Source organism: Electrophorus electricus, chromosome 22, assembly GCF_041902795.1.
Source record: "Electrophorus electricus isolate QZ-2024a chromosome 22, ASM4190279v1, whole genome shotgun sequence".
Taxonomy (NCBI): domain Eukaryota; kingdom Metazoa; phylum Chordata; class Actinopteri; order Gymnotiformes; family Gymnotidae; genus Electrophorus; species Electrophorus electricus.
This window is the reverse complement of record NC_137518.1, coordinates 17,482,172-17,507,500: the sequence shown is the minus strand read 5'-3', so window position 1 is coordinate 17,507,500 and position 25,329 is coordinate 17,482,172. Positions and strand designations below refer to the sequence as shown.

The 25,329-nt window shown below is 41.6% G+C and overlaps 1 protein-coding gene across 4 annotated transcripts in view; it reads left to right on the top strand.

The window, feature by feature from the left end:
* Nucleotides 1-24,992, top strand: part of bsnb (bassoon (presynaptic cytomatrix protein) b) — an 81,291-nt gene extending 56,299 nt beyond the window's left edge. For 2 of the 4 annotated variants that reach the window (XM_027020375.3, XM_035520427.2), the window contains 10 exons: nucleotides 5,234-5,575; nucleotides 6,117-11,321; nucleotides 12,120-14,133; nucleotides 14,598-16,456; nucleotides 16,768-16,876; nucleotides 18,446-18,577; nucleotides 18,798-18,853; nucleotides 18,980-19,079; nucleotides 19,807-20,005; nucleotides 21,663-24,992. In XM_027020375.3, coding sequence (XP_026876176.2) covers nucleotides 5,234-5,575; nucleotides 6,117-11,321; nucleotides 12,120-14,133; nucleotides 14,598-16,456; nucleotides 16,768-16,876; nucleotides 18,446-18,577; nucleotides 18,798-18,838 — 9,702 coding nt within the window. In that variant the 3' untranslated portion in view covers nucleotides 18,839-18,853; nucleotides 18,980-19,079; nucleotides 19,807-20,005; nucleotides 21,663-24,992. The remainder of the gene's footprint in view (nucleotides 1-5,233; nucleotides 5,576-6,116; nucleotides 11,322-12,119; nucleotides 14,134-14,597; nucleotides 16,457-16,767; nucleotides 16,877-18,445; nucleotides 18,578-18,797; nucleotides 18,854-18,979; nucleotides 19,080-19,806; nucleotides 20,006-21,662) is intronic. The other 2 variants (XM_035520428.2, XM_081705255.1) reach the window with 2 other exon arrangements.
* Nucleotides 24,993-25,329: the final 337 nt, after the last annotated feature.

Below are 25,329 nucleotides of genomic sequence, written 5' to 3'. Positions count from 1 at the left end.
TACCACAGTGAAATCTGAAGAGAACATGTGCCAGTTGGCAAGTCATACAGATATGCCTTGAGATGAACTTCCTTCTTTCACTATATTGTGGCATGTCCAGCCACCCTAGGTATACTTCATATAGAGTGTGTACCACACCAACATACAGCACACCTCACAATGGTTAAGACTCAGCCTTGTTTAAAAGTTTGGTTTGTTGTGTTTATTTATTTTTATTTTTAAATTAATAAGATAAGATTCACTACTTCAGGAGCAGACTGCTTTTGTTTACCAAGTGCACAGAACTATAAATAAAATCATATATACAAGATAAATGGCACATCCTTTATTGGGTGAGCAGGAACCATCAGCTGTGTCCTGACATTACTGTTATACCCAGTCATACTGATGCACATGTCTTTTATCGGTTGAAATGCACACGACTCTGTTAGTCTGTCTGTGCAGGAGCTTTATTTTTCTGTCTTATTGGGCTGTTTCACTCTCTTCTTTTTCCAGTGACTTGTCGTTGCTTTTTTGGCAATGTTAAAGGTTCACTTAGTTATGGACATTTGTCATGCAACTACTGGCATGTACTTGGCTCAACCGTGTACATGTTTATTTATATCTATATTGTTATTATATATAGTACTTCATACTATATTCATGCCTAGTGGCAAATGGGTGATAAATCTGAATTATTTTTCATTGATTTTGCAGGTAGTTATGCTCTATAACCCTATAACCCCCCTGCCCAGGTGAGCAGATGGAAAACTGATACAGTGAGATTATTACTTTCTTTGGGACCATATATATGTAATCTGTGCATAACAGAAAAAAAATATTTTGAGCACCAGTATTGGAACAACAAATTATTTATTAAATATTTTGCTCAGACACATTCAGGAATAAATAAGCACTTCTTCCCCATATTCATCATTTTATCCGACAATTTTAATTTCCAGCAGGGCAGTGTGGATAGAAATGGTTACTGGTAATCTTTGTGTGACACCCTTTACGCTACTCAGCTCAAAACACTCAGTTTTGGAGTCAAATGTTTAATGAGTTGTAAGCAGAACCTTTAATTGCTATTGCATTTAATCATCATGTGTCGATCATCAATAGCATATTGATGCATATTGATAAATATGCTGATTGCAGGCTAGCCTTCCTTGCTTCCCCACTGAGAGAGATGTACTTTTTAATGATGACCTGGCATGTTCCTGTGGTGCCTGGCACTCTAATCACTGCTCTCTAATAAGGTTAAAGACTCCTTAATGATCTCCTTAACAAGATCAGCTCCAGTGAGCTGACCAGCCATGCCTCTCTCTTTTTAAGTCAGTCATGTTTTAAACTCTGACACAAGCTGTCTTTCTTTCATCATGATTTGGACTTTGTAGGAATTTCTGCATATCTAGGATAAGAGGATAGCTTTCCAATCCAAGGATGGACAATATTGGAATTTTCAAGCTCAGATATCTTTAGATAATGCCGCTGTATTTGGTATTATAGCGTGTTTAGCAGTGATGTACAGTCAGACCCTTTGAACCCTTCAGAGAAGGGTAAAAGCATATTTCGAAATAAAATAAACTAAAAAACATAAACTTGTTCATATAGACTTCTTTATATATTCTTCGTTACTATAGGACAAATTTCTATCTGAGAATGGTACTAATCAAAACTACTCATTAGTATGGCTGCAGGGACTTGCTGCTATGTAAGTCTCCTAGCAAAATGACAGAAAGTTTGACCAATAAAATTTTGTTATGTGGGCTGACCTAAAGCAGTCTGGCCCATCTCAGCATTCTGAAGAAAGGGCTATAGCATTATTATTAAAATGTATTAGTAAAACCAACTAACTTTGAATAGTGAGTACAAGTGAGACAGACATTGTGGAAATGTAACTGAAAAGCCTTTTTTAAGGCCCTCCAATCAAAATCTCACGATAATTATCAAGGTCAGCCAACTCCATCTATATGTACACACTTCATACACTGCCTACCAATGGTCATTAATATAGCACATCAGATGCACTCCTGTTATAGCAGACAACAGAGAAAAATAAGCAGAAACAGGAGGCAAACCTTTTGAATGCTAAATAATTATTTTAAATAATACAGAATGTAAAATATAATCACTTTATTGTGAAGTCAGTCACATATTATTGAATGGTATATTGTTGTGATTGAGTGGTGGTGGTGGTAGCATGGGCATTGTACCTTTATGAGGTTTGATTAATTTCTTCATATAGCATTGTTTTTGTTCAGTTATCTGCATGACTTATTCTTTTGGCTGCATTTGTAGGGAGTACACAGAGGAAGACCCATGGCCCACCACACAAATGGGAATTTTTTGTGGTCAGAGTCCCATACCAAGTGACTGCACAGTAATGAACACACACGCACACACACACCCACATATACACACACTCATGCAAACGCATGCTTTCAGATTCCCTGGGTCAAAACTTTAGGCTAGCATTTTGGCTTCATTGAATGCAATGTAATTCCTCGCATGAATGTTTTTTTGTCTTGGAAGTCAATATGAAGCTCAGTTTGATAAGCAGTACCATCTGTTTGGCTTTTTCTCAAATGAAAGTTCTAAATGTGTGTCTATGTGTGTGTGTCTCTGTGTTAGAGTTTGTGTTTGTATGTGTGTATAGGGTTAGTACATGCATACAAGATTAGAGGTGTGTCTGTGAAATGAGTCATCATACAGGGGAATGGGTTGCAGCTATTTTTCTTTTGAAGCTTTAATGGTCATATAACACAGTAACCCAATGCAGCATCCACTACCTAACACATACTTTACAATGATTTAGTCTTCTGAGTTTTGATGCTGTAATCCCCACTCACCCACAAATCTACCACTCACAAACGCAAATATACATATAGGCAGGTATGAGTGTGTTTTTATATTGGTATATAAAGTTATAGGGTAAAGGCCCTTTTGTTAGATTACGTCTCTTAAAGCTAAATCTCTGCATACTTTATTAAAAGCCTGATTCTGTAAGGAATCTCTGTCTGTTTATCTGTCTGTGTCTGTCTTTCTTTCTATGGGCCTGCACCATGCTGGTCCAAAGAGGTTTGGCTTCGTACATGTGTAACAGGAAGAAAGATGCTCAAATCCTCTAGACAACAAACTATTAGCATCTCATTAGTATGAGTAATTAGCACTTTATGTGCTGAATTCCTTACAAGGCAGAGAAAAAGAATGCTGAGCACTTCCTGCAGTTTAGAGAGATAGACACTTACTTTATGCATGCTGGGACATTCAAAATTTTACCATATGCATGCCCTCTTTTTGAACACAAACAAAAACAATCACACCCTTACAGACACGCATTCTCCACTGAGGTTTAACTCAAATGAATGTTGCACATAAAATGCAGAAAGGCCCAGATGGATGTTAATGAGCTCTGAGAGAAAATTGCACCTGTTTATATTTAAGTTCTGTGTGGTACACTTGAGAGAGATAAAAAAAAAAAGAAGCATCTGGCTGGCATGCTGGATCCTCCCTCATTCTCTCTTTAGATTTTGGCCATAACCACATCGGCAGTCAAGCAGAGAGGTATGAAATCTGCCAGTTTACTTCTGGTGTTTTACCCCGGCTTGTCGCTTCAGTCGCCTCTGACACCACTGTTTTTGCTCTTGACAGGTGGTATAACAATATCTTTCCAGTCTCTTTCCTTCTGTGGCTTCCAGAGTCATTGTCAGGAAGAGACCTGGTTCAGACTAAAGCTTTGATGATGTTTTTATCATTGCTGTGTTAGTGTGGGGCCAGTATAGCATTCATGTTCCTTTTGCAGTTCTCATATGCTCTTATGAGTGTAGTTCTTAATGCTCTTAAGAAACAGCCTCTAACTCTTTGTGTTGTGTGTGAATGTGTATGAATGTCTATATGTTTTGTTTCTGTCTCTTATTGTCTGACAACAAGAGCAGAATCCTGATCCTAATCTGAATCCTGATCCTAATCTGAATCCTGATCCTAATCCAGAATCCTAATCAGGCACTAGCTCACCACACACACACTCGTTGGTACCCACAAGCATACAAGTAGACACAAATGAGTTATCCAGATTCTTTCTCAAAGGCTACAACATTTGGTGCTGCTTAAAAGGCAAAGAGGATACAAAACTTGGCAATATGTACAATCATTTTAAAGGCAAGCTTTGCAATGGGACTTTAGCTTTCATTCAGTGTTTACATGTTTTTTTACTTGTTCGATGCTGGATAGATGTAGAGGGAGTAGCAGGGAATTCGGACCGATAAATAATGAAACAAAAAGTAGACAAAGGATAAAATTAACAAGTGCAACTCAACATACACTGACACAGATTAAGCCTATTCTTGGATTCAATTAAACTCAGGTGTCTTCTTTAAAAATGATTTTTAGCCCAGAGGTGTCTTAATTAAGTCTAGACCAAGGTGAAAAAGGTGAGTGAAATAGGAAATACCATCCACCATACTGGCTTCAAGCAAGGTACTTGACCCCTCAGCAGCCCAGGCTAACCTCGTGCAGTCACTTACTACTGAATGTATATGGATATGTGTCACAGAACACTCGCCTTCCCCGAGTCACGTGGTTTGGCCTGCCACGTGCAGTGGGAGGGCTGTGTTGTCTGTAACCACGTCTGCACCTCGTTCGTCTAAACGTACATAAACCTGTGTCAAAGTGTGCAGAGTGTTGGTCATTGTTGACGTAGCGTGTTAATGTTGAAGTAATGCGTTAATGTTCTTTTCGTCATTGTTTAAACGTATGCATGTTCATCGAGGTTGTTTAATGTCAATCATTACATGTTCATGTTTGTGTTTATCGTTTGTAATACGTGTGAGTGCCGCTGTCGTTTATGTGAATAAATGTACGTCCCAGTCGCTGGAGTCTGTTCGTCTTGCCCCTCACCCTGCGGCACTTGGGCCACCCCGCGTTACAATATGAGAATAGCTGTGCTAAACATCTGTCCATTGAACATATCAGCAAGGAGTTTTCTGATCAAAGGATGCACCCTTACACCAAACCCAGATAGGCTGAATCTAAATGACTTTAAAAGACAGCTTGGGTGAGCCAAATCCCTCTTATATTACAGAGGAAAAAAGAAAGGGAAAGCAAGAGAAAGGTATGTGGGAACTTTGATGAATAATAGTGCTTTGGTATTTTAATGTTTTTATATACTTGTTCTTTTGTATGCCCTGAACTGGTGGATTTTTGGCCGTACTTTGTTTTTCACTTTGGTCATTTTGTGATTCTGTATTTCTAGAAGAATGAATGGCTCTGCCTGACATGTCAGACGAGGAGAGCCACGTCAGCGGACATCGGGAGTAGTCCACCACCCGGTGCCGATGTAAGTGACCCTCTCCCTTCTACCAAACAGGGGGCACCTCAGTACAAGGGCTGCACTCAAGAATCTCCTACCAGGACAGCCCCTACCCAGCTTGTGAGCAAGGCTGCAATTCAAAAACAAGAGCAAGGCATTAGCAAGAGACAAACAATGTCCAAACCTGAGAAGGAAGGGAATATGAAAGCACCCCATAAGAAAGGAACTCAGGATTTAAAAGATCAGAAGAAAAGTAGGGACTTGCAGAAAGCCAAACACCGTGACGTGAGTGACCTTCTGTGTCCTCATTGTCTTCGTATTTGTTTTCCATAATCAGTCCAGTAACAACTTTGACATGCTATGACTGGCGTGTTAAAATTCCTATAATGTCACTAATGTCATCTGTATCTTAAGCCAGTTTAAATCTCTTCACAGTATAATCATTATTTATATACCCTATTATTATTATTACTCATTGGAAGTTTGTCATCATCACATTATGTGCTTTTCCACTGAGTGTCCAGCATTGTTCATTAATGCAATTTAGGTCATTCTTTGAGGTTTATGTACCTATGGCAGTCATGGTCATGATTAACATCATTATTTATGCACTGTGTTCTATAGGTGTACTTTAGTACTTCATTACATCCATCATATGCTCTAATAATGTTGCATGCAGTTTGCTGTTCATGATACATTCTGTCACCAATTCAACTAAATTTAAATATTAGTTTGATATTACTTTTTAAAGAATAGTTGTTTTTTTTTTGTCATCTCAGCTATATAGAGATGGAATAACAGCATTTTTTTTTTCTCTTACTCTTAGAAATCCAACAAATCCAGCACACAGAGTTTAAGTGATACAGGCTACTCATCTGATGGCATATACAGCTCCCACAGTGAAATTACTGGAATTATCAAAGAGGAAGGAGTGCAGCTCACTGAGAGAGGCAACCCTAACCAAAGCAGTATACCTAGCCCCTCTGAAATTACAAAGCTGGAGAGTTCCATGCGGCCCCTACTGGAGTCACAAACGGCCTCTGGCCAAGATCTGGGTAAAGAAACTTGTAGTTCGGCAGACACCAGTGATCAGCAAAGACCTCAGACTCTGTCCATATCTAAAGGTGAGTTTGATTCTGATGGGTCTGATGACCTAAGTTGCAAGTTACGTCATGACTACGTGGAGGACAGCAGTGAAAGTGGCCTTTCTCCACCGCCAAACAATCAAAAGAACTTAAAGGATAAAACAGATGAGGAGTCCATGAGGAAACAGATCTTGGAAATGAGTGCAGATGAGCAGAAAAGGGCAGAGGGGGAAGGACATGCAAAAAGTAAAAAGAACCACAGGCACATTGGTGATCTGGGAAAACACCTTACACAGCAATCAAACAGCTTTGAGGAAGACTCTAAAGGCACCAATGGGGATGACATTATGGGCTCACAAGGAGGCCTAAGACGATTCAAGACCATAGAACTGAATAACACTAATAGCTATGGTCAAGACCTCAGAGAACCTGAACTTGAGATGGAAAGCTTGACAGGATCACCTGAAGACAGGTCAAAGGGGGAGTATTCCTCAACGCTTCCTGCTACCACACCTAGCTACACATCTGGTACTTCTCCCACCTCTGTGTCATCACTAGAGGAAGACAGTGATAGTAGTCCTAGCAGAAGACAAAGGCTGGAGGAAGCTAAGCAACAAAGGAAAGCAAGACATCGATCCCATGGGCCACTCTTACCCACAATTGAAGACTCTTCTGAAGAAGAGGAATTGAGGGAAGAGGAAGAACTCTTAAGAGAGCAGGAGAAGATGAAAGACTTGGAACAGCAGATTCGAAGCACAGCCCGGAAAACAAAAAGGGACAAGGAAGAGCTGAGAGCACAGAGACTCAGAGAGAGGTCAAAGACTCCCCCCAGCAACTTATCACCAATTGAGGATGCTTCACCAACAGAGGAGCTTCGACAAGCAGCAGAAATGGAAGAACTTCAACGATCATCCTGCTCAGAGTACTCTCCCTCTATGGACTCTGAAGCAGAAGGGTTTGAAATGAGTTCAAAGCTACCAGCTTTCAAATCTGCACATTCACCTACAGGAAAATCTGTGCCGTTCACCAAACCAATAACTGTAAATTCATCCACATCCCCAATATCTTCTCCAACAAGTAGCCAGCAACAGCCAATTAATCGGATCCAGAGTGAACCAACAAACAAATCTATTTTTGACCAAAGTAGTAATGTAGTTGATCTTAGGAAACCTCCCCCAATAATTGTGACAGACTATGGTATGGATCTGACATCCTTAGCATCTGATACACGAAGATATTCACGTAATACAGACCAATTCCAAAATCGTCACACAGCAGTGCAACCTCAAGTTATGAACCTAATTACACATGCACATTGTTATGGGACAACATCTACATCAACAACAACTTCTATGTCACAGCCAGTAGTTTATAGAGATTCAATACAGAATCGTGCTGACCTTAGTCAAGGGCTTGGATCACCAGTTTATCTTTCTCAGTTCAGACCAACAAAACCAGACCCATCTATTCCAAAGCTAGAAGCATGTTTGGAAGATTTAGGTATTCAACAGCAGCAGCTTCAAATGCAACAACAGAAGCTTCAACAGCAACAACAACTAGTTGAGCAACAGCTCCAACAACACCAACAAAATACAGCTTCCTTTGCACGTTACAACTTAGCAAACCAAGTCCAACCACTACTGCTTAAGAAAGACTTGGTAGTAAGTCAGACCAGTGGTGGAAGCATGCAAACAGTTGTTAGTGCCATACCTAAGGTTTCACCACTTCCCCCCCAACCTTTAACAGGCTCTATGTCACCCAACCCTACTCTTGGCCATGACATCCATGGTGGGGTACCCCTGGAACTAAAGAATAAGTCTACTCTAATGAACATCTCTATGGGAAAGCCCCATGTAATGGTGACCCAGTTAGATGAGGGTAGTTCCTCACAAGGGGCTACAGTTACCCAAATAGTTAAAAGAGAGGAGCTACCTCCACCACCAACCCCAGAAGTCCTAGATTACATGGGTCAGATTCGGTCAGAAAGCCAAGTGGCCTGCTGTGATGTTGTCTACCAGTTGCCATTTGCTGGTAGCTGTACAGGTCCTTTTAATCAGAGAGGCAAGACAGCTACATCAGAGCCGAATCCTACCACGGCGCCCATCCAAGCCCAACAGCAAGTTCATCCAGCAAATATGCCAGGTGTAGCCGAGCCTTACAACATGCCTCCTCCTGGCCAGCTTCCACCATCAATGCCAGTCACAAATCTCTCAGAATCAGGGCTTCAGTACTATCAAAGGACACATCCTGGTGATTTAGCAGTGGATTGGAGATCCATGAAACAAGCATATGAGGCAGCATATCTGGGAATGGGTGTTCAATATGGATCCTACACTGATCTGCGCCATCAGGGAGAAGTTTCATCTCCACATTTACCTCTCCGTAGGTATGGCTCTTTGTCCAATATCAGTGAAGACTATGGTTATCCTTCTCGTGACATGACTGCTTTTCAAGAATCCAATCTTGCACAGTACAGTGCCACCACTGCCAGAGAGATTAGCAGAATGTGTGCTGCTCTGAACTCCATGGATCAGTTTGGAAATCGTTATGCCAATACCCCTGAACTTCTACAGTATGGTGCTGAAAGAGGAGGCCCTACAGGAAGACCAGGCCACCAACAAGGCCTACCTCCTATTAGAGCCAACCAGCTGTATGGCCTGGATGGAAGGCCCACTGCACATGGTCAAGGCTTTACAAATCTCCTCAATGCTAGACATGTTACCCTGCAGGCCTTATATCTTCCTGCCATGAGGACTGCTGATGGTATGATATATTCTACCATCAACACCCCTATAGCTTCCACCTTGCCAATCACTACTCAGCCTGCCCCGGTAGTCAATGCCATACTGAGAGGTGTCTACAGACCTTATCCCCCAGATAATGTGACAGCTGTTCCAATGGCTAGCCTTACTAGATTGCCTCAAATTAATCCAAGGGTGCCTCTCTCTGCACAGGGACCTTATCGATATCACACTCCCAGCCATTTTCCAAGAGTTCCCCCAGATTCTATCCAAGGGAGTGTGCCACTCGCAAGTACCTCTCAAGAAACTATCCCCCTAGAACAGCCCACAGAACCTGGCATAGTGGTAACAGCTGAGCCCATTACAGCATTGCAGGGAGTACCTAGACCTAATGCTGAAACTAGTGCTATACCAGCCCAGCAGACTCCTCAGAGTCAGGTACCATTAGATGGTACTACAGCCCTTCCTTCCACTCACACTCAAGTTCCACAGGCAATGCAGCAAACACAGCTTCAAACCCAACCTCAAGGGTTGGCCAAAAGTCAAGATTTGTCTTTTTCTCAGACACAGCCCCAGTTATCAGCACCGCAGTTACAGACACTAGTTACTAGAATATTGTCAGATACAGTACTCAGCATCACATCTACAGATAAAGAAAAGGAGAAAGAGGACGACCGTTTACGAAAACAACAGGAGCATCTTCTGCAAATGGAGAGAGAGCGCATTGAGTTGGAGAAGCTTCGTCAGATGCGTATGCAGGAAGAGCTAGAGAGAGGACGGCTAGAGCTCCAGAGGCACAGGGAGAAAGAACAACTGCTCATGCAACGTGAAATACAAGAACTGCAAAACATCAAGCAGCAGGTTATTGAGCAGCAGCAGGCCGAAAGGGAGACGCAGCTGGTAATGCAGAGAGAGCAGCTGGCCCAGCAGAAAATGCAGCTTGAGCAAATTCAGTCCTTGCAACAGCAAATTCAGCAGCAGCTCGAAGATCAGAAGAGGCAGAAAACTGCATCCATAGAAGCAGCTGCAGCTGCGGCAGCAGCAGAGGCAGCTGCTGCATCGGCAGCTGCTGCTATGGCAGCTACAACAGCTCAAAGTGCTGTTCAAGGTGTTACAGTTGGTGGAACCCCTCAAGGCCTCCCCATCATTTGTGATCAGAGTGGTACAGTTATTCCAGAAGATGGCCAGAACTTGCAGTTATTGCCTTGTATAGATGGGCAGATGGTGAATGCATTGGTGCCCTCAATCCCCATACCCATTTCTGCCTCTGAAATGTTCCTAAGAAACAGTGATGATCATGGAAGTGACAATGTTATGATGAAACAGAGCTCACTGCCCCATTTGACTGTTACACTTGAAGAAGAGCCAGTAAAAAGAATTGCAGACAGTAGTGTCCAAACTGATGATGAAGATGATCAGTTCATGTCACGGCACAGAACGTCAAGATGTATTGCTGACAGCTGTGTCCAGACAGATGAGGAGGACCAAGGAGAGTGGGATGACTCAAGATATTCCAAACGCTCTGAATTGACCACAGAAGCTAAGACCGATGCATCTAAAATGACTTCCAGCATTGCCATCCAGACCACCAGTGACACCTCATGTCAAACTGAACCAGATAAATTGAGCATAATCTCACCAGCTATTCACATAACAATGCATGAGACATCAAAAGTTGAGCTTCTCCATTATGTCTCTGCTCCAGAGAGGACAGAGAAGGGAGAGAGTTTGGCCTGCCAGACTGAGCCAGAAGCCCAGTCTCAGGGTGTTGTTGCCCCTCAGCTTAGTGCTCCCACCACAGTCAGTCCCTACACCACCAGTTTACAACTGGTTGGTGCCACCCCAACCAAGATTGAAAGGAGAAAGCCAGATCCACTAGACATGGGGCTGCAAGAACAGAATGACAACCATCCATCACCAACATCCCCACAAGTGCTGTACTCTCCTGTGTCTCCACTCTCCCCCCACCGCATACTGGAGACTTCCTTTGCCTCCAGTGAGAAGCTGAACAAGGCTCATGTCACACCCCGGAAAAAATCCTTCAGTTTGGATTCATCCCATAGCCACACTCATGAGACACTTCCAAGGTCCATAAAGACTGTTCAGCGTTCAATGTCAGATCCCAAGCCTCTCAGCCCAACTTTGGAGGACGCATCCAACACCAGATGCTCCCTGCACCAGAATCAAACCGCCTTGAGCAGTTTGGTAAGAATTAATTATTATTTGAAGAAATAGACTTAAATTTTTGTTAATTACAAAATGCTTATTAATAGTGAAATGAAAGGAATTACAATGAAGCAAGCGACTTCTTTCTAAGAAGGTAGTGTTTATTAAAAGAGATCAAGCATCAAGTAGGAGTTAGCAACACAAAGTCTTTCATTCTCAGTATGAGTGCTGTCTGAGGAGCATTTGAGCTTGACAATGAAGGCATTTCCAAGAACTGTTAAAAAGCTAATTTTACCATGCTTGTAGGCTTTGTTGTCACTGGAATATGTAATGTCAATTCAAACTTACTCCACAATGGATAATGATGGGTAGTTGTAATGATCTACTATATAATCTACTATACAGTATGGAATAATCATTATTGTTGGGGTTTTTTATGTTACTACATTGTAGATATAATAGAATTCCATTCACATAACACCTACAGATGCTTTGAATAGGCTTTGATTTCTCTGAATACTTATGCTGGATAGTGTTGTCTAATAAGTTAATCGTTGCTTTGGTAGTTAAAGAATGAACCTTTATTTCATTGTTTAATATAGCTTTACACCTTTCTGACAACTTAATTTTAAATGTGGTTTTGTTTATTATTGCAACAGTAAAGGTTTATGTACTGAAACTTTAAAAATTGTATCTAGTAAATCTGCTGTTATAAATGTTCTGCCACTGAATGCAATGCCATATAACTTGCATTGCATGAGAGAAACTCTTTAACTAGTTAGGGGTTGGTGTTCCATTTATTAATCTCTCTCTGATTCTCTCTTCCTTTTTTTCCAGATGACTTCCCTGGAGCAGCAGAACTCAAGGAAGGTGAAGCGGACTCTTCCCAGCACCCCAACACAGGATATACCCCTTCCTATTGTCACCCCTGAAATGCCCCAAATGCACAACTTGTCGAGCATGCCCCAGAGAGTAGTGACTCATCCTGTACAAAGTGTTACCAAGGTAGGTCTTCTGAATGAGCTGAAGGCTGTTGAACAGGAATCATCCAAACTACGTAAACAGCAGGCAGAACTGGAGGAAGAAGAAAAAGAGATTGATGCTAAGCTACGCTGTTTGGAACTGGGCATTACCCAACGTAAGGAAACCATGGTGAAAGAGCGAGAGAGGAGAGAGCTGGAATACTTGCGCAACATGGGAAATACACAGGACTACATATTAGATAGTGAACTAAACAATATTAGGTTGGCTGCGGTAGCGACCGGAACTTTTGAAGGTAATGAAGTGTTATCCCGACCGAGCACAGCGCCTCTCAGCCAGTTTAATTCAGACTTAAATGTAGCTTCTCAGTACCCTCTCAGCTCTTCGTATGTGTCCTACCCATATCCACAGAGCCTATCCACACCATCACAAGCAACAACTGCAGCCTATCAGCAGATTGGATTTCAGACGTCACAATATCCAACCCCATCAGAGCCCCAACCAGGTACCTTCCAGCCCCAGCCTCCCCAGCTTCCATCTTACCAGACTCAAGGGGTCTTCCAGACTCATGGTTGTAACCAGTCCCCATATGAGACAGAACTAGGCTTGCAGCAGTCTACCCACCAGGGCTTCCAACCTGCAGGTCCTTTGCCCAGACAGACCTTACCTTATCCAGGCCAGAGTTTGTCCTTACAGCCTCAGCCTGATGTTCTTTCAGTTCATCAGCGACAGACGTTGCTGACTGACCTTGAACAGAAGCTGCCAACCAATTATGAAATAATCAGCACTCCTCCGGTGTCAGTAGCCACCTCTGCTCAGGAGACTGACTTCAGTGGTGCCTATTCCTCACCCTTGACTAATGTTTATAGGCCATATTGCACCCCTGACCAAACACTGACAGACTGCATATCAAGTCCTACCTCTGGGTTTGACACTGCAGGTCTCTATGCCACAAATCTAGAACAAAATATGCCCAGAAACTATGTCATGATAGATGATATCAGTGAACTTACAAAGGAGAACATCGAATCACCTGATATGTTGAGGACAAGTTATGGAAGTGAGAATGGCCCCCAGGGGACAGAATATTTGGATGGGTCTGAGGAACCATTTGGAAGATCTACCAACACGACCAGTTACCATCAGAAAGGTACAGTTGATATTCATGGCCATCTTAGCACAACTGGGAGTAGTGGATCTTATTACTACAAGGACTATAAGTACTCATCTCACAATTTGGGAATGAGTAGCCATAAGCTCTCATCCAAGAACTTGGCACCTGCTGTATCCTCCAAGCGTAGTAAGCACAGGAAACAAAGCATGGAGCAGATTTCCAAATTCTCCCCAATTGAAGAGGCACGAGATGTAGAGTCTGATCTGACCTCCTACACAGTGACGACATCGACAGATGGAAGTTGCACTATGGTGTCAAAAACAGGGGTGAAGAAAAACAGCTATGACAACCAAAAGTACTCTGGCTCAAGAGAATGTCTGAACGAGGATGATCATCATTACAATTCTGGACGGTCAAGGTCTTCAGGCTATGGCAGAGACTCAGTAGGCCACAGAAGTAAGTCATATGAGAGAGATGCCCTGGAACAATCCCAGAGAGGTACATACAGCCGCAGTGGACGCCCCTCCATGCATACTCCGAACTCAGAAGAAGAGAGTCCACTCAGCCCAGTGGGAAGGCCAGTGGGTATGGGACGTATCTCAGACCCACATGATGTCCGAAACCAATATGGATCCAGCCACTCCCTGCCAGATGTGCAGAATCATCATATAAGGGATGTGCCTAAGAGCCATGTCTACAAACCAGATGACCCATACCTAGTAGATGATATGCAGTGTGCTGTTTCGGATAGTGAAGGTATCTGGTGCTGAATCACAACTGTTATAAGTGCATCCCACCAATTAAGAGACTGCATGTTAGTGGTCACACCTGGAGAGCAGCATGGATAATGCATTGTGTTTGCATTTTGTGAATGTTATGCTCAGTACACAAAGCCATAAGTGCCTACTTGTTTGCATGTTTTAATAAGGTTAAGTGTATGTGAAGTTTTGTATGCTGTAGTTTTTGTGATGTCTGTACTGCTTTAAAAAAGGCAAGAAAAGCAAAAATATGAGGCTTCTTCCATTTCTTTGCTTGACTTGGCATATTGTAAAAGCATCATTTTTATTTTATTTTATATTTTTTTCCATCGGTGGAAGATCTTGCATGCTTGGAATGATGGCGTTTCTCCTTCTGCATGGTTACAGTCTGCACTTGACTTTTTTCTTCACCTATGAAACTTACAATGGTACTTTTGACCTTTGTCTTGGTTCCCCAAAAAGCCTATCATTTGGGTCAGGAGGAGACAGATTGGTTTGAGAAACCACGTGAAGCCCGTTCAGACCATTCCAGACATCATGGGAGTGGAGGCCACTCCTCTTCAGGTAAGAGAAGCCATGTCAAGCACACCTACCATGATTATGATGAACCCCCCGAGGAATATCTGTGGTCACAAGGTGAATATGGCCACCAACGCCAGTCCTCCCACACTTCATCTCGAGAACACCGGCATCGTGGTAGCAGCTCAGGGCGTCACTCCTCATCACGGCATTCTTCTGAAGATCCAAGATCCTCCCGTTCTTCTCGATCATTTCCTAAGAACCCCTCTGCATATTCTGAAGGCCGCAACAGTTCTTCTTCCTCCTTGAAAAGAACAGCAGATCTCAGATATACGCACTCAGGCTCCCGGGACTATGGTGATTGCTCCCATGATCCTGCATCTGGACACCACCGCAGCTTCAGCGGTCAATGGGTGGAAAGACAGTCGACCAGGCAGCAGGACTCTCCTGGGTCAAGACAGCAGCAAGGTCCTCGAGATCAAACACAACCACCACAGCAAGGACCAAAAAAGTCATCTACACCACCAATAACTAACAGGCGGCCTAGTACTCAGCCGCCTGAAGCTCGGCAGCAGGGCCAGCACTTCAGCCAGCAGCCTCACGCCCAACATCAGCAGCAACAGCAGGGTCCTGGAGATCAAGTGCAACCACCACAGCAAGCACCACAGAAGTCATCAACACCGCCTTTTACCAGCAGACAGCCTGGATCTCAGCAGCCTGAGACTTGGCAGCAGGCCCAGCAGTCCAGTCAGCAGTTTTACTCCCAATCCCAGCTGCAGCAGCAACAATATCAGCAAGGTCCTGGAAATCAACAGCAACCATCACAGCAAGGGCCACTAAAGTCCAGCACACCACCAATAACTGGCAGACAGCCTGGATCTCTGCAGCATCGCTCCCAACAGCATCACAGTTCTGAAGATCAACAACAACCACCGCATCAAGGCTTGCCGAAATCCACCACACCACCAATAACCAGCAGACAGCCTAGATCTCAGCAGTCTCTCACCCAACAGCATCAAGGTTCTGGAGATCAACACCATCCACCACAGCAAGAGCCGCTGAAATCTGCCACACCACCAATAACCAGCAGACAGCCTAGATCTCAGCAGTCTCTCACCCAACAGCATCAAGGTTCTGGAGATCAACACCATCCACCACAGCAAGAGCTGTCGAAATCTGGCACACCACCAATAACCAGCAGACAACCTAGATCTCAGCAGTCTCTCATCCAACAGCATCAAGGTTCTGGAGATCAACACCATCCACCACAGCAAGAGCCGCTGAAATCTGCCACACCACCAATAACCAGCAGACAGCCTAGATCTCAGCAGTCTCTCACCCAACAGCATCAAGGTTCTGAAGATCAACACCATCCACCACAGCAAGAGCTGTCGAAATCTGGCACACCACCAATAACCAGCAGACAACCTAGATCTCAGCAGTCTCTCACCCAACAGCATCAGGGTTCTGGAGATCAATATCCACCACCAAAATCCACCACACCACCAATAACCAGCAGACAGCCTGGATCTCAGCAGTCTCTCACCCAGCAGCATCAGGGTTCTGGAGATCAACATCAACTACCGCAGCAATGCCCACCAAAATCTTCCACACCACCAATAACTAGCAAAGAGCCTGAATCTTGGCAGCCTGAAGTTGGGAAGCAGGACCAGCAATCCAGCCAGGAGCTCACACAACAGCCAGAAATCACTGCCAACGAGACTCAGCCCACCTCCACAGATGTGTCTACAGGCCAGCAGGAGCCTTCGGATCCAACCGCAGCTCAGCCAGCTGCTATGAGGGTGAGTCGCTATTAGGCCTGTCATCAACATGATCCTACATCTCGAGTCAATATACTTCAAACTGATGTATGATGAACTCTTTCAACCTAGATATAAATCTTTATAAATGTAACTGTTAAAAATGTAAATATATTCAAGGAGTTTGGCCTTAGAGGTGTAAGGTTCAGCAATTTTCAGTAAAATTTTGAATTCCAAACACATGTGTGATGCAAGCTCTAGTTTGGTTTAACTTTGTTAAGAGTGGAAATAGACTAACAGTGTAATGAAGGTCTAGGTTGATTCAATAGGACTGTATATTCCATTTTGTACAGGGAAGGGTGGCAAATGTTGAAACCGGTCCTGCTGCTTCTGCACCAACTCGGGCAGTTGCTATTGGATCCAAAGCTGCAGACCAGCCTAAATACCCATCCACAGGCATTGGTGAGTTTTTCCTCTGCAGGATCCATTTCATAACTTTTTATACTTCTGTGGAAATTATTTCCGTGAGTTTAATGGGATTTAATTGAATTTAATATGGATTTACTCCAATCACAGTTGTTTATAAATTATATGTAAATTATAGTAGTAAGAAATGTTTAGGGTTAATTCCCACACAGAGATTAATTTTTCACAAAAAAATACATTTTTATTGTGAATCAGCACTGGCATTGCAGTTTAGTCCAACGCTAGGTCTAATTCTTTTCCTGGAAAAACAATGTCACACAAACCAAGTGTTATCACTGTTTTGATGGTGTGCCATACTTAATTGTGATTCATATTTGGTATATTTTATGAATACCCTCAACACAATAGTAAGGTTAGAATGTTTCTCTTGTGTCCCTTGGTGAATGAACTAAGGTGTCAAGGGCTGTACTGTCTATATTCTGTTCCGTGACTCAATCCCATCTCTCTTCTTTATGATGTCTGTCACAGAAATCCACTTTAATCATTTAATCATATTATCATCTGTGAGCACTATTTTTTCACTACAAAAGTTCTGTCAGCTTTCCTTAAGGTGTGTTTATATATAATTGCAATTTATTTAATTTGCTGTGCTACAAATGCAATAAATACATTTTCTCTCATCTAGACAAACATGCAGACATAATCCTAATTGTCCTTGATCACTGACTAGATGTCATTAATCAAATAGAATAGTGCCCTGTACATGTTGACATAGCCGTTTTCTAAAACATTCATGGATGATAATGCTGTACAGGTCCAGAATACATTGTGTTGTTATAATGTATTATAGCATTTACCCTATTCTTAAACTGTACTGTGTAGCCAGGATAAAAATATTAAGTCCAGGACACACCCACACAACTTTCTCAAAATAATATATAATATATAAAATAATAAGCCAGTGAACCAGTGTGATGTGACCTAGTGACCACTAGGCCATGGATTAGATACAAATCTGATATGAAAAGATTGTGTGTCCAAATAGCACTGAAATGATAAGAGCTATTAGTCACATTAAAGCAAAAAAAAAGAGATTTGATTCACTTCAGGTTCATAATGTGAATGCAGCCCAAGTGGCTTCATTTCCTGTCTCCCCATTGTCATTTGGCTTAGAAAAAGAAAAATGTGAGTCATGTAGAAATAAGCTTGTTGACACATTGATTAGTGGAGTGACTGTGTTTGAAATCACTCCTGTTTTAGTCACAATGTTATGCATGTGCATAATGTGCACCGTTCATTGCAAATCATGATCTCAGTGCAACACTGTTGTTTAAGACTGAGTTGACTGTTGACAGTCAAACTATAATATCATTGGATCAATTGAGCCTACTTTTAAAAGGCTCAGTAAATATCTGTTTACATTTACATTTGCATAATTTAGCAGACACCCTTGTCCAGAGTGACTTTCAACAGTGCTATTTGAATAAGGTATAACTGGTATGGAAAAAATGCACAGGGTAATTGATGCTTCAAAGCAGAGGCATTAGATCAAGCACTCACGTCTTTCCCAGTCTTTGAGAACTGTGGTATCTATTACCCCTGTAGGGTCAAAGGCGGCTCCAACTCCAGGAGGCACAGGCAGCACTGGTCAGATGGCACAGCAACCCCTCGACAGTGAAAGTGTATTCAGCAAAATCCAGGGCAGTGCCACAGAGCAAGCAGGAAAGCTGGGTGACGGTAGGATGACGTGATACATGAAATGAGTGTCTGGCAGACAGGGAAGGAGGGAAACAGACACATACAGAAAATGACAATATGTGGGCAGGGCTTACTGTCTCAGTTAGTGAGACCATCTTCTGACATCTTGAATAGCTTGTCTCATTTTTATCCTCTGAGACTGAGGTGTGTTTGATCTCTTTGTCATCCCCCCCCCCCACACACACAATGTGTTCAACAGCTGTATCTGGTCTTGGGAAGAAGTTCATGTCATTTTGGTGAGCTGCTAACTGAAGGGTGAGTATCCGCTGAGAGGATTACATGACAACAATCATTATGTCGACTAGCCCACTGCCTGAGTAGCAAACTATTTTTAACTATTTTCACTCTAGATATATATTTTGTTATTCTGATGCTCCTTAGGGTTTACCGTGGTGAGGCTTACTACTGGGCAAAAAAGCTTATGAAACTGTTTCTGCCATTTCACACATTAATCGAAGAGGGGGGACACCCGAGGACTATGGTGGGTTTCAAGTTCGGTTTATTTGTCACATACATAGTCATTAATCTCTCCTGATTAAGATTATTATGAGATTATAATTGAACCTAGGACAATTTCTGGTTTTCAGTTGTGGAGAATTGCACTTGTAACCCTATATTTCATTGTTGTTTGACATTTACATGACTTATTCTTCCAAATGTCCTCTTCATTTGTTCCTAGTTTTAATTAAGATTCCGCTCACAGGAACTCTAGTTCGCTCCATTCTCCAAGAGTGAAAATTAGAAACACGTCCTCAAAAGCACAAGTCTGCTGCCTTATTTTGGTCACTGTCCAGTTATGTAGCCAAGCACGTCTTAATGCATTAAGCACATGACATACTGTATAAACATCCGAGTGAAGCAGGATGCCAGTCCACAGAGCAGAGAGTACCCCCTACACTTCAGATCTTCCTTTAGGAACACAGCCAAATGCCTTTCATCCTCAAATGGCACATGGCACTGATAGGACTGGATCTAATCCAGCTTTACTGGTGTGCCACCTGGGAGATTTACATGTTGGTTTCTGTTATTGGACTTTCGACAGTGAAGTACCTCATTTTCTGTAATAGATTTTTTTAAAATTCAAGGAAGATCAGTGGTTCAGATGGATATTTCTGCATAAATGATGCAAATCTGCTTTACAAGAATGAATGATATCTCATAGTGTTCCTGTGTTTTTTCTGATCTAATGGGCTTTCTGTGCCTTTTAGTCACCAGACCAATCAAGAGTAGAATCTACAAGATGCTTCATCAGCAGACAAAACAGTACGATTGAAGAGAGCCTGGATGAGGCAGGCAGTACACTTCAGACTCTTGGCATGAATTTTTATTTAATGGAAAATGGAAAAGAGAAGAAGCATATGGACCAGCAATGGTGTGAGGGGCCTGCTATGCCTCCTCTCTAAGGCTGTAAGCACCTTACCTCTGAGCTTATGACATGATGCACATTACATGATCCACGTAACCCATGTCACCTGACCTGTGTTACATGTTAGCTGGGTTGTTATTATCTGTTCTTATTATCTGTTTTGTCTCAGCATTTGCATTATAATCTTTTGTTAGTTGTTTTCAGGTCCCAGTTCTTGCAGCCGTATTAGGACAATATAATATAATCTGTCCCCAAAATAGGACAAAGTAAAAATGTGAAGTAAAAAGATGTGCAATTTGTTGCTTCATTATTTTTAAACTGCTAGGTAGTGACTATACCTTCATCAACTGTTTAGTAAGGTCGAAGGTTGAGCCAGTAAGCTTTACTAGTAAACTAGTCAATCATAAGGCCTATGTTAGCTCATCATAAGGCATTACCTGTTATTGTCATGCTGAAGCTCAATCATATTGTGACTTCACACACAACAAAGTTACTAAATATGTTAAAATTGAATTACTTGAAAAGGAAAAAGTTAACTTAATTATAAACATTGAGAATTTAGAGATCAGAGTCCTGTTCTGCATTTGATAGTGATAGATCAGCAGCCTAAGGATTTGGGTGTGAGTCAAGAAGGCATGGGTTTGTATAATATCAGATGATAGATGGCACAACCTTTAACCTCTGATATCTCCATGAGGTTTGTGTCTATAGCTACTAAATGCATTGAACTAAAATGTTTCTAAATTACTTCCAGATAACTTCTTAATATTGTTAATATTTTTGTATAATACATTGTATAATAGGAATACCTGTTAAGATGCCTGGCAAATTGTCTGCAGGTAGAAGATTTAGCCAAAGACCCTTTAGCTGTGGAGGATGTCTTCTCACATTGTTGATCTCTTAGTGTGCGGGTGTGTGTCTACATGCTATCACACATTCTTTGCTGATTATGAATATGTGCACGTGTGTGGATTAGTTGAGCAGATCGAGGGATAAAACAGGCTGGGGGGCTCTTACCACCACCATCAATCCTCCTTAGCCACCAGATTACTGGCCAATCCAGGCATGCACAACCTGGAAGTTGGGATTGCCATTTAGATCATAATGGAGGTGGAGATTTGGTGCTCTCTTTGATTTCATTTGCTGTCACAGAGTGATACAAAGAGTGCAAACCTCGCACTGACCTCAGACATATGACAATTTTGGTGGGTTAGAAATGAAGATGCAGTGCATTTTTAGCATTACTTATGAAAATAAATAAACCTAAGGTTCAGAGCACTTTTAAACATTGTGATGGACTGAATGTTATTTTGAAATGTGTTGTGAGGTTCTATAGGCTAGGGTTGTCCTCTTTTTCTTATTTTTATAAAATTCTTTCCTAATATATGTTAGAGCTTGGCTACAATACAGTTTATTATTTATTTATCTGTGATATATCTGTGATTTTTATGTGGAATACATTAGCAACTTTCTTTGTCAGTGGTGCTTGGTAATAGATTCAACTGTCCTCCCTCCTACTGTTCATGAGTGCAACATTTCAAAAGCACAGGAAATGCTGTTGTTCTTTTATATTTTATAATTTTGTCAAATCATTACACTGGGTGAAGTCAGTTTAGTTTAAGAGCAAAAGAGGCAAATTCAGCATTATTTCTTTTGACAAAGATGATACCCACTAACTCTTACTTCCTTCATCTGCAGGTGAGTTATCTGGTCTAGAAGAACCAGTGAAGGAAAAGGAGAGGAAGCAGTCACTGGGCGTGGCCTCTCTGGGCGTGGCCTCTCTGGGCGTGGCCTCTCTAACCATAACAGTGATTGTGATGGTGGATCAAAACACAGATCCTCTGCCCTTAGGGTCTGAAGGTTGTGCCTGCGCTTGCTGATGGAGGTGTCATTATCAAAATGCCTTGCTGCCATATCTGACTATCAGCTTCAAATTTCCCACAACAATCATTGCACTCTGTAAAGCGATGGATGGAGAGGTTGAACTCCGAGCATCTGGCCAGAAAGATGTCTTCCACACAAAGCAGAGGTTCGGGAACAAAAGGAGGAAAAGGCTTAAATCCATTCATAAAGTCTCTACACCACCAATGCTATCAGGGGTTTTCCCAGCTTGTGAATTCTCTTTCATTTTGATCATTTACACCTGGTTCTGTGTACTTGTCAGGTGTGCTCCCCACCTTGTGCACACCCACAATCACAACAGTGAAAACAGAAACAGTTCTGCAAGCTTTTTCCAGTCCTAAAATTGAACCTGAGACTTTTTTCTCCCAACAGTGTCATAGTTGAGGAGCTGATAGCTCATCCACAGTGGCACCAGACGAACGACACTCCTGTTTCTCCCGTATCAAACGCGATATCCGCAGTCTCGACATTCCAATATGGCGATGATTGACCCTCTCTTTCAATGTTGTCTTTTTTCTTCCCTTGACCTATCCTTTCTTTCTCTTTTCTTTCTTCCCTTGGTCTGTTTGTTATGTTTGGTCCGAATGCAATGGTGTGGAAATGGGACCACAAGCACAGAAGTCGACGTCATGTGTAAAACCCATAAACTGCCTTTTTCATGTTCCTCGAGGGGGAGGTCATCACAGCCTCAGATGGAGGTTGCTGGAGATGGAAGGACCATCAGTCAAGTCCAAAGCTCAGTGATATTTAGAACACTGGAATGCTCATCTCCTTTTAGCCATGATCAAGCCATCACTAGTCAATCAGAGAATCCCAGATGTAATAGAATATTGATTTCTTTTTTTTAAAATATCATTATTTTCATCTTGATAGTTTCTTAAAATTGTTGGCCTGATTAAATTTGACATTAAAAGCCTTAGTCATATTTTTACTCATATACCTCATGTGTTTTTTAAGATCATCCTTACTTAATTTATTTTGCACAGTTGCATTCTACTGTACAGAGTATTTATGACTGAAATTGTAAATGACTTCTGAATTTATGTTCTTCAGATTTTTTTGTGCTTATTGCTTGTTATTTTGATTATTTATATTTTTCCTTTTACTGTCATTATTGGTAATGTGTTGGGGGCTTGATTTCTTAAAGCAATAGCATGCAGATAAGTACAGAGCACAATTGTCATTTAAAGTGATTCAAAATAAGTCCCTTGATCATTAAATCATACGTTAGCGGGTACACAAGTTTTACAGTCATACAGTGACTATCTCTCGCGCACGCACACACGTACACACACAGAAACATCTTCATACATACATGCATGCACAAAGACAAACAGACACCTACATATGAGGGGTTTTGATCAAGAGTACATTTTAAATTTTCTATGCAATGATTCATACAAAATTGTCATTGCCACAAATTCACAGCACCAAAACACAGACAGCTTTGTTTCACTGCGCACTCTAAAAATGGATATGGACTTGTTTGTATTTATTATCTTGTATGCATTGAAGTTATTATTGAATTTTTGAATCTTTTTTTAAATTTATTTAGTGGCATGTTGATTACTGCCCCTTATATCCCCTTGTTTTGGGGAATATGTTGCCAAAGGGTTACTTGTGTAGGGTGTCTGGCTTGAACATCCTTCATCCTGTTGCTTAAAGCATGGTTCTGCTCAGCCTCTTTCTGCCTGCACGGTGTACAGTAATCTCTTTCTATGTCTGCATTTCTGTGATCAGGCAACCCAACACTGGTCGCTCTGGCTATACACTCGTTATGTCATCTCTGACAGACACACTGCACTCACACACATACACACAAGCGTCTTGAGTATCAGAGTGTATGCGCAGTAGTATCTGGCCTGATCAGGATCTTAACCGGAAGTCACACTGTTTTATTACAGGTCTTCCTTATTCTTTCTTTATCCAGTCAATGTAACATTTCCAGCAGTTTGTGTCTGCAATATACAAATTACGTGCAGGTTTGAAAATCCATAATTGCTCTACACTAGCTGAATTTTAAAAGGCTCCCTACTTGACAAAGAGAATATTGAAAAAGTCAGTAGCTTGTGCCCTATGCACTACATAGGTATTAGGAAGCCATTTGAGATTCAGTCATGCCAGTCAGCTGAAGATTCTGAATGAAAGCACAAGGTTCTTCAAGTCCATCATGAAGGCTCGTCTTCTGAGATGAGCAGCTGGTGCGAACGGAATGAACAGGTCATGAGGTAGAAGTGATATGCTGAGTAGAATCTTTGGTGGTATCAGATCAGTATGATCAATAAGGAGGAATGACGGGGATGCTTGTACATTACTGTTATTATGGAGATGCTCAATAAGCAGCACATGAGCCAAAGTGGTTTTCACAGATGACACAGAAATGGACAGACGCACATGACACAACACACTTAAACATGTATGCACAAATCCCCCCCCACACACACACAAGCAGATGCATATACACAAGGATTCTTCAATGTAAATACAGACTTTAACTATTTTGTACAGTATTTAAATATCATGAGTGAATAATAACGGCCGTCGTCTGCATCTTCACGCCGGCCTTGCTGCCAACTTTTTGTGCTTTTGTGTATAAAAAGGATGACTGATCATTATTGTTATTTATTATGATTATTATTGTTATTATCACAAAAATAAGCATAGTATCTCTGACTGGCTCTCGATGACTGTTGACTACAGTGAAAAATATATTCTGAAACTTATCTACTCTGTGCAGGATTTCCATACATATTGTGTACAACAAAAAAGAAAGAAAAAGAACAATGTCAAAGTGATAAAAGTTGTATAGGCTTCCGTTGTTACTAAGAATTGGAAGAAATGCGCATGCATATCTTACCAAACTCCAATTGGAAAAAGGTAATAAATATTCAGTAAAAAAAAACCAAAAAAAACACAACAATGAAAATAAAAAGTTTCACTCACTGTTGTAAGTGCAGTGGGCAGAGTTCGAGTCCAGTATCCATCGTAAAACCTTGTGTTTTTTTCAATGTATTCCTGTTGAAAGTACGTATGGTGCATTATGTCATGTAATGTGATTATGAAAATAATGGACCTGCAATTTGTTTCCAAGCTGGAAAAGAATAAAGAGAAAATATGTAAAACAAACTCTTGCCTTGTTAATAAAAGTTGTGTATTGGCCCCTCCTCTGTATTGTCCACGTGGTGGCATTCATCACATGGTCTCGTGTTTTCCTTTCCTCTGTTTTTCTATCTGACTGCCACCTTGTGCATTGTGTTTAGTCTCCCTCATGCTGCCATGCCCCCTCATTACCCATTTCTCCTTATCAGTTGTAACTGTTTCTAGTTAGCCTCCTCATTACAACCTTTACATATACTCCCCTTTATTTGTGTTACTGTTTCACTGTAACAATACTGTTGATATTACTATTGTTGATTTCTCTTTAAACCCCTCTTTACTTACGTTTACGTTCAACTCTTTTGTT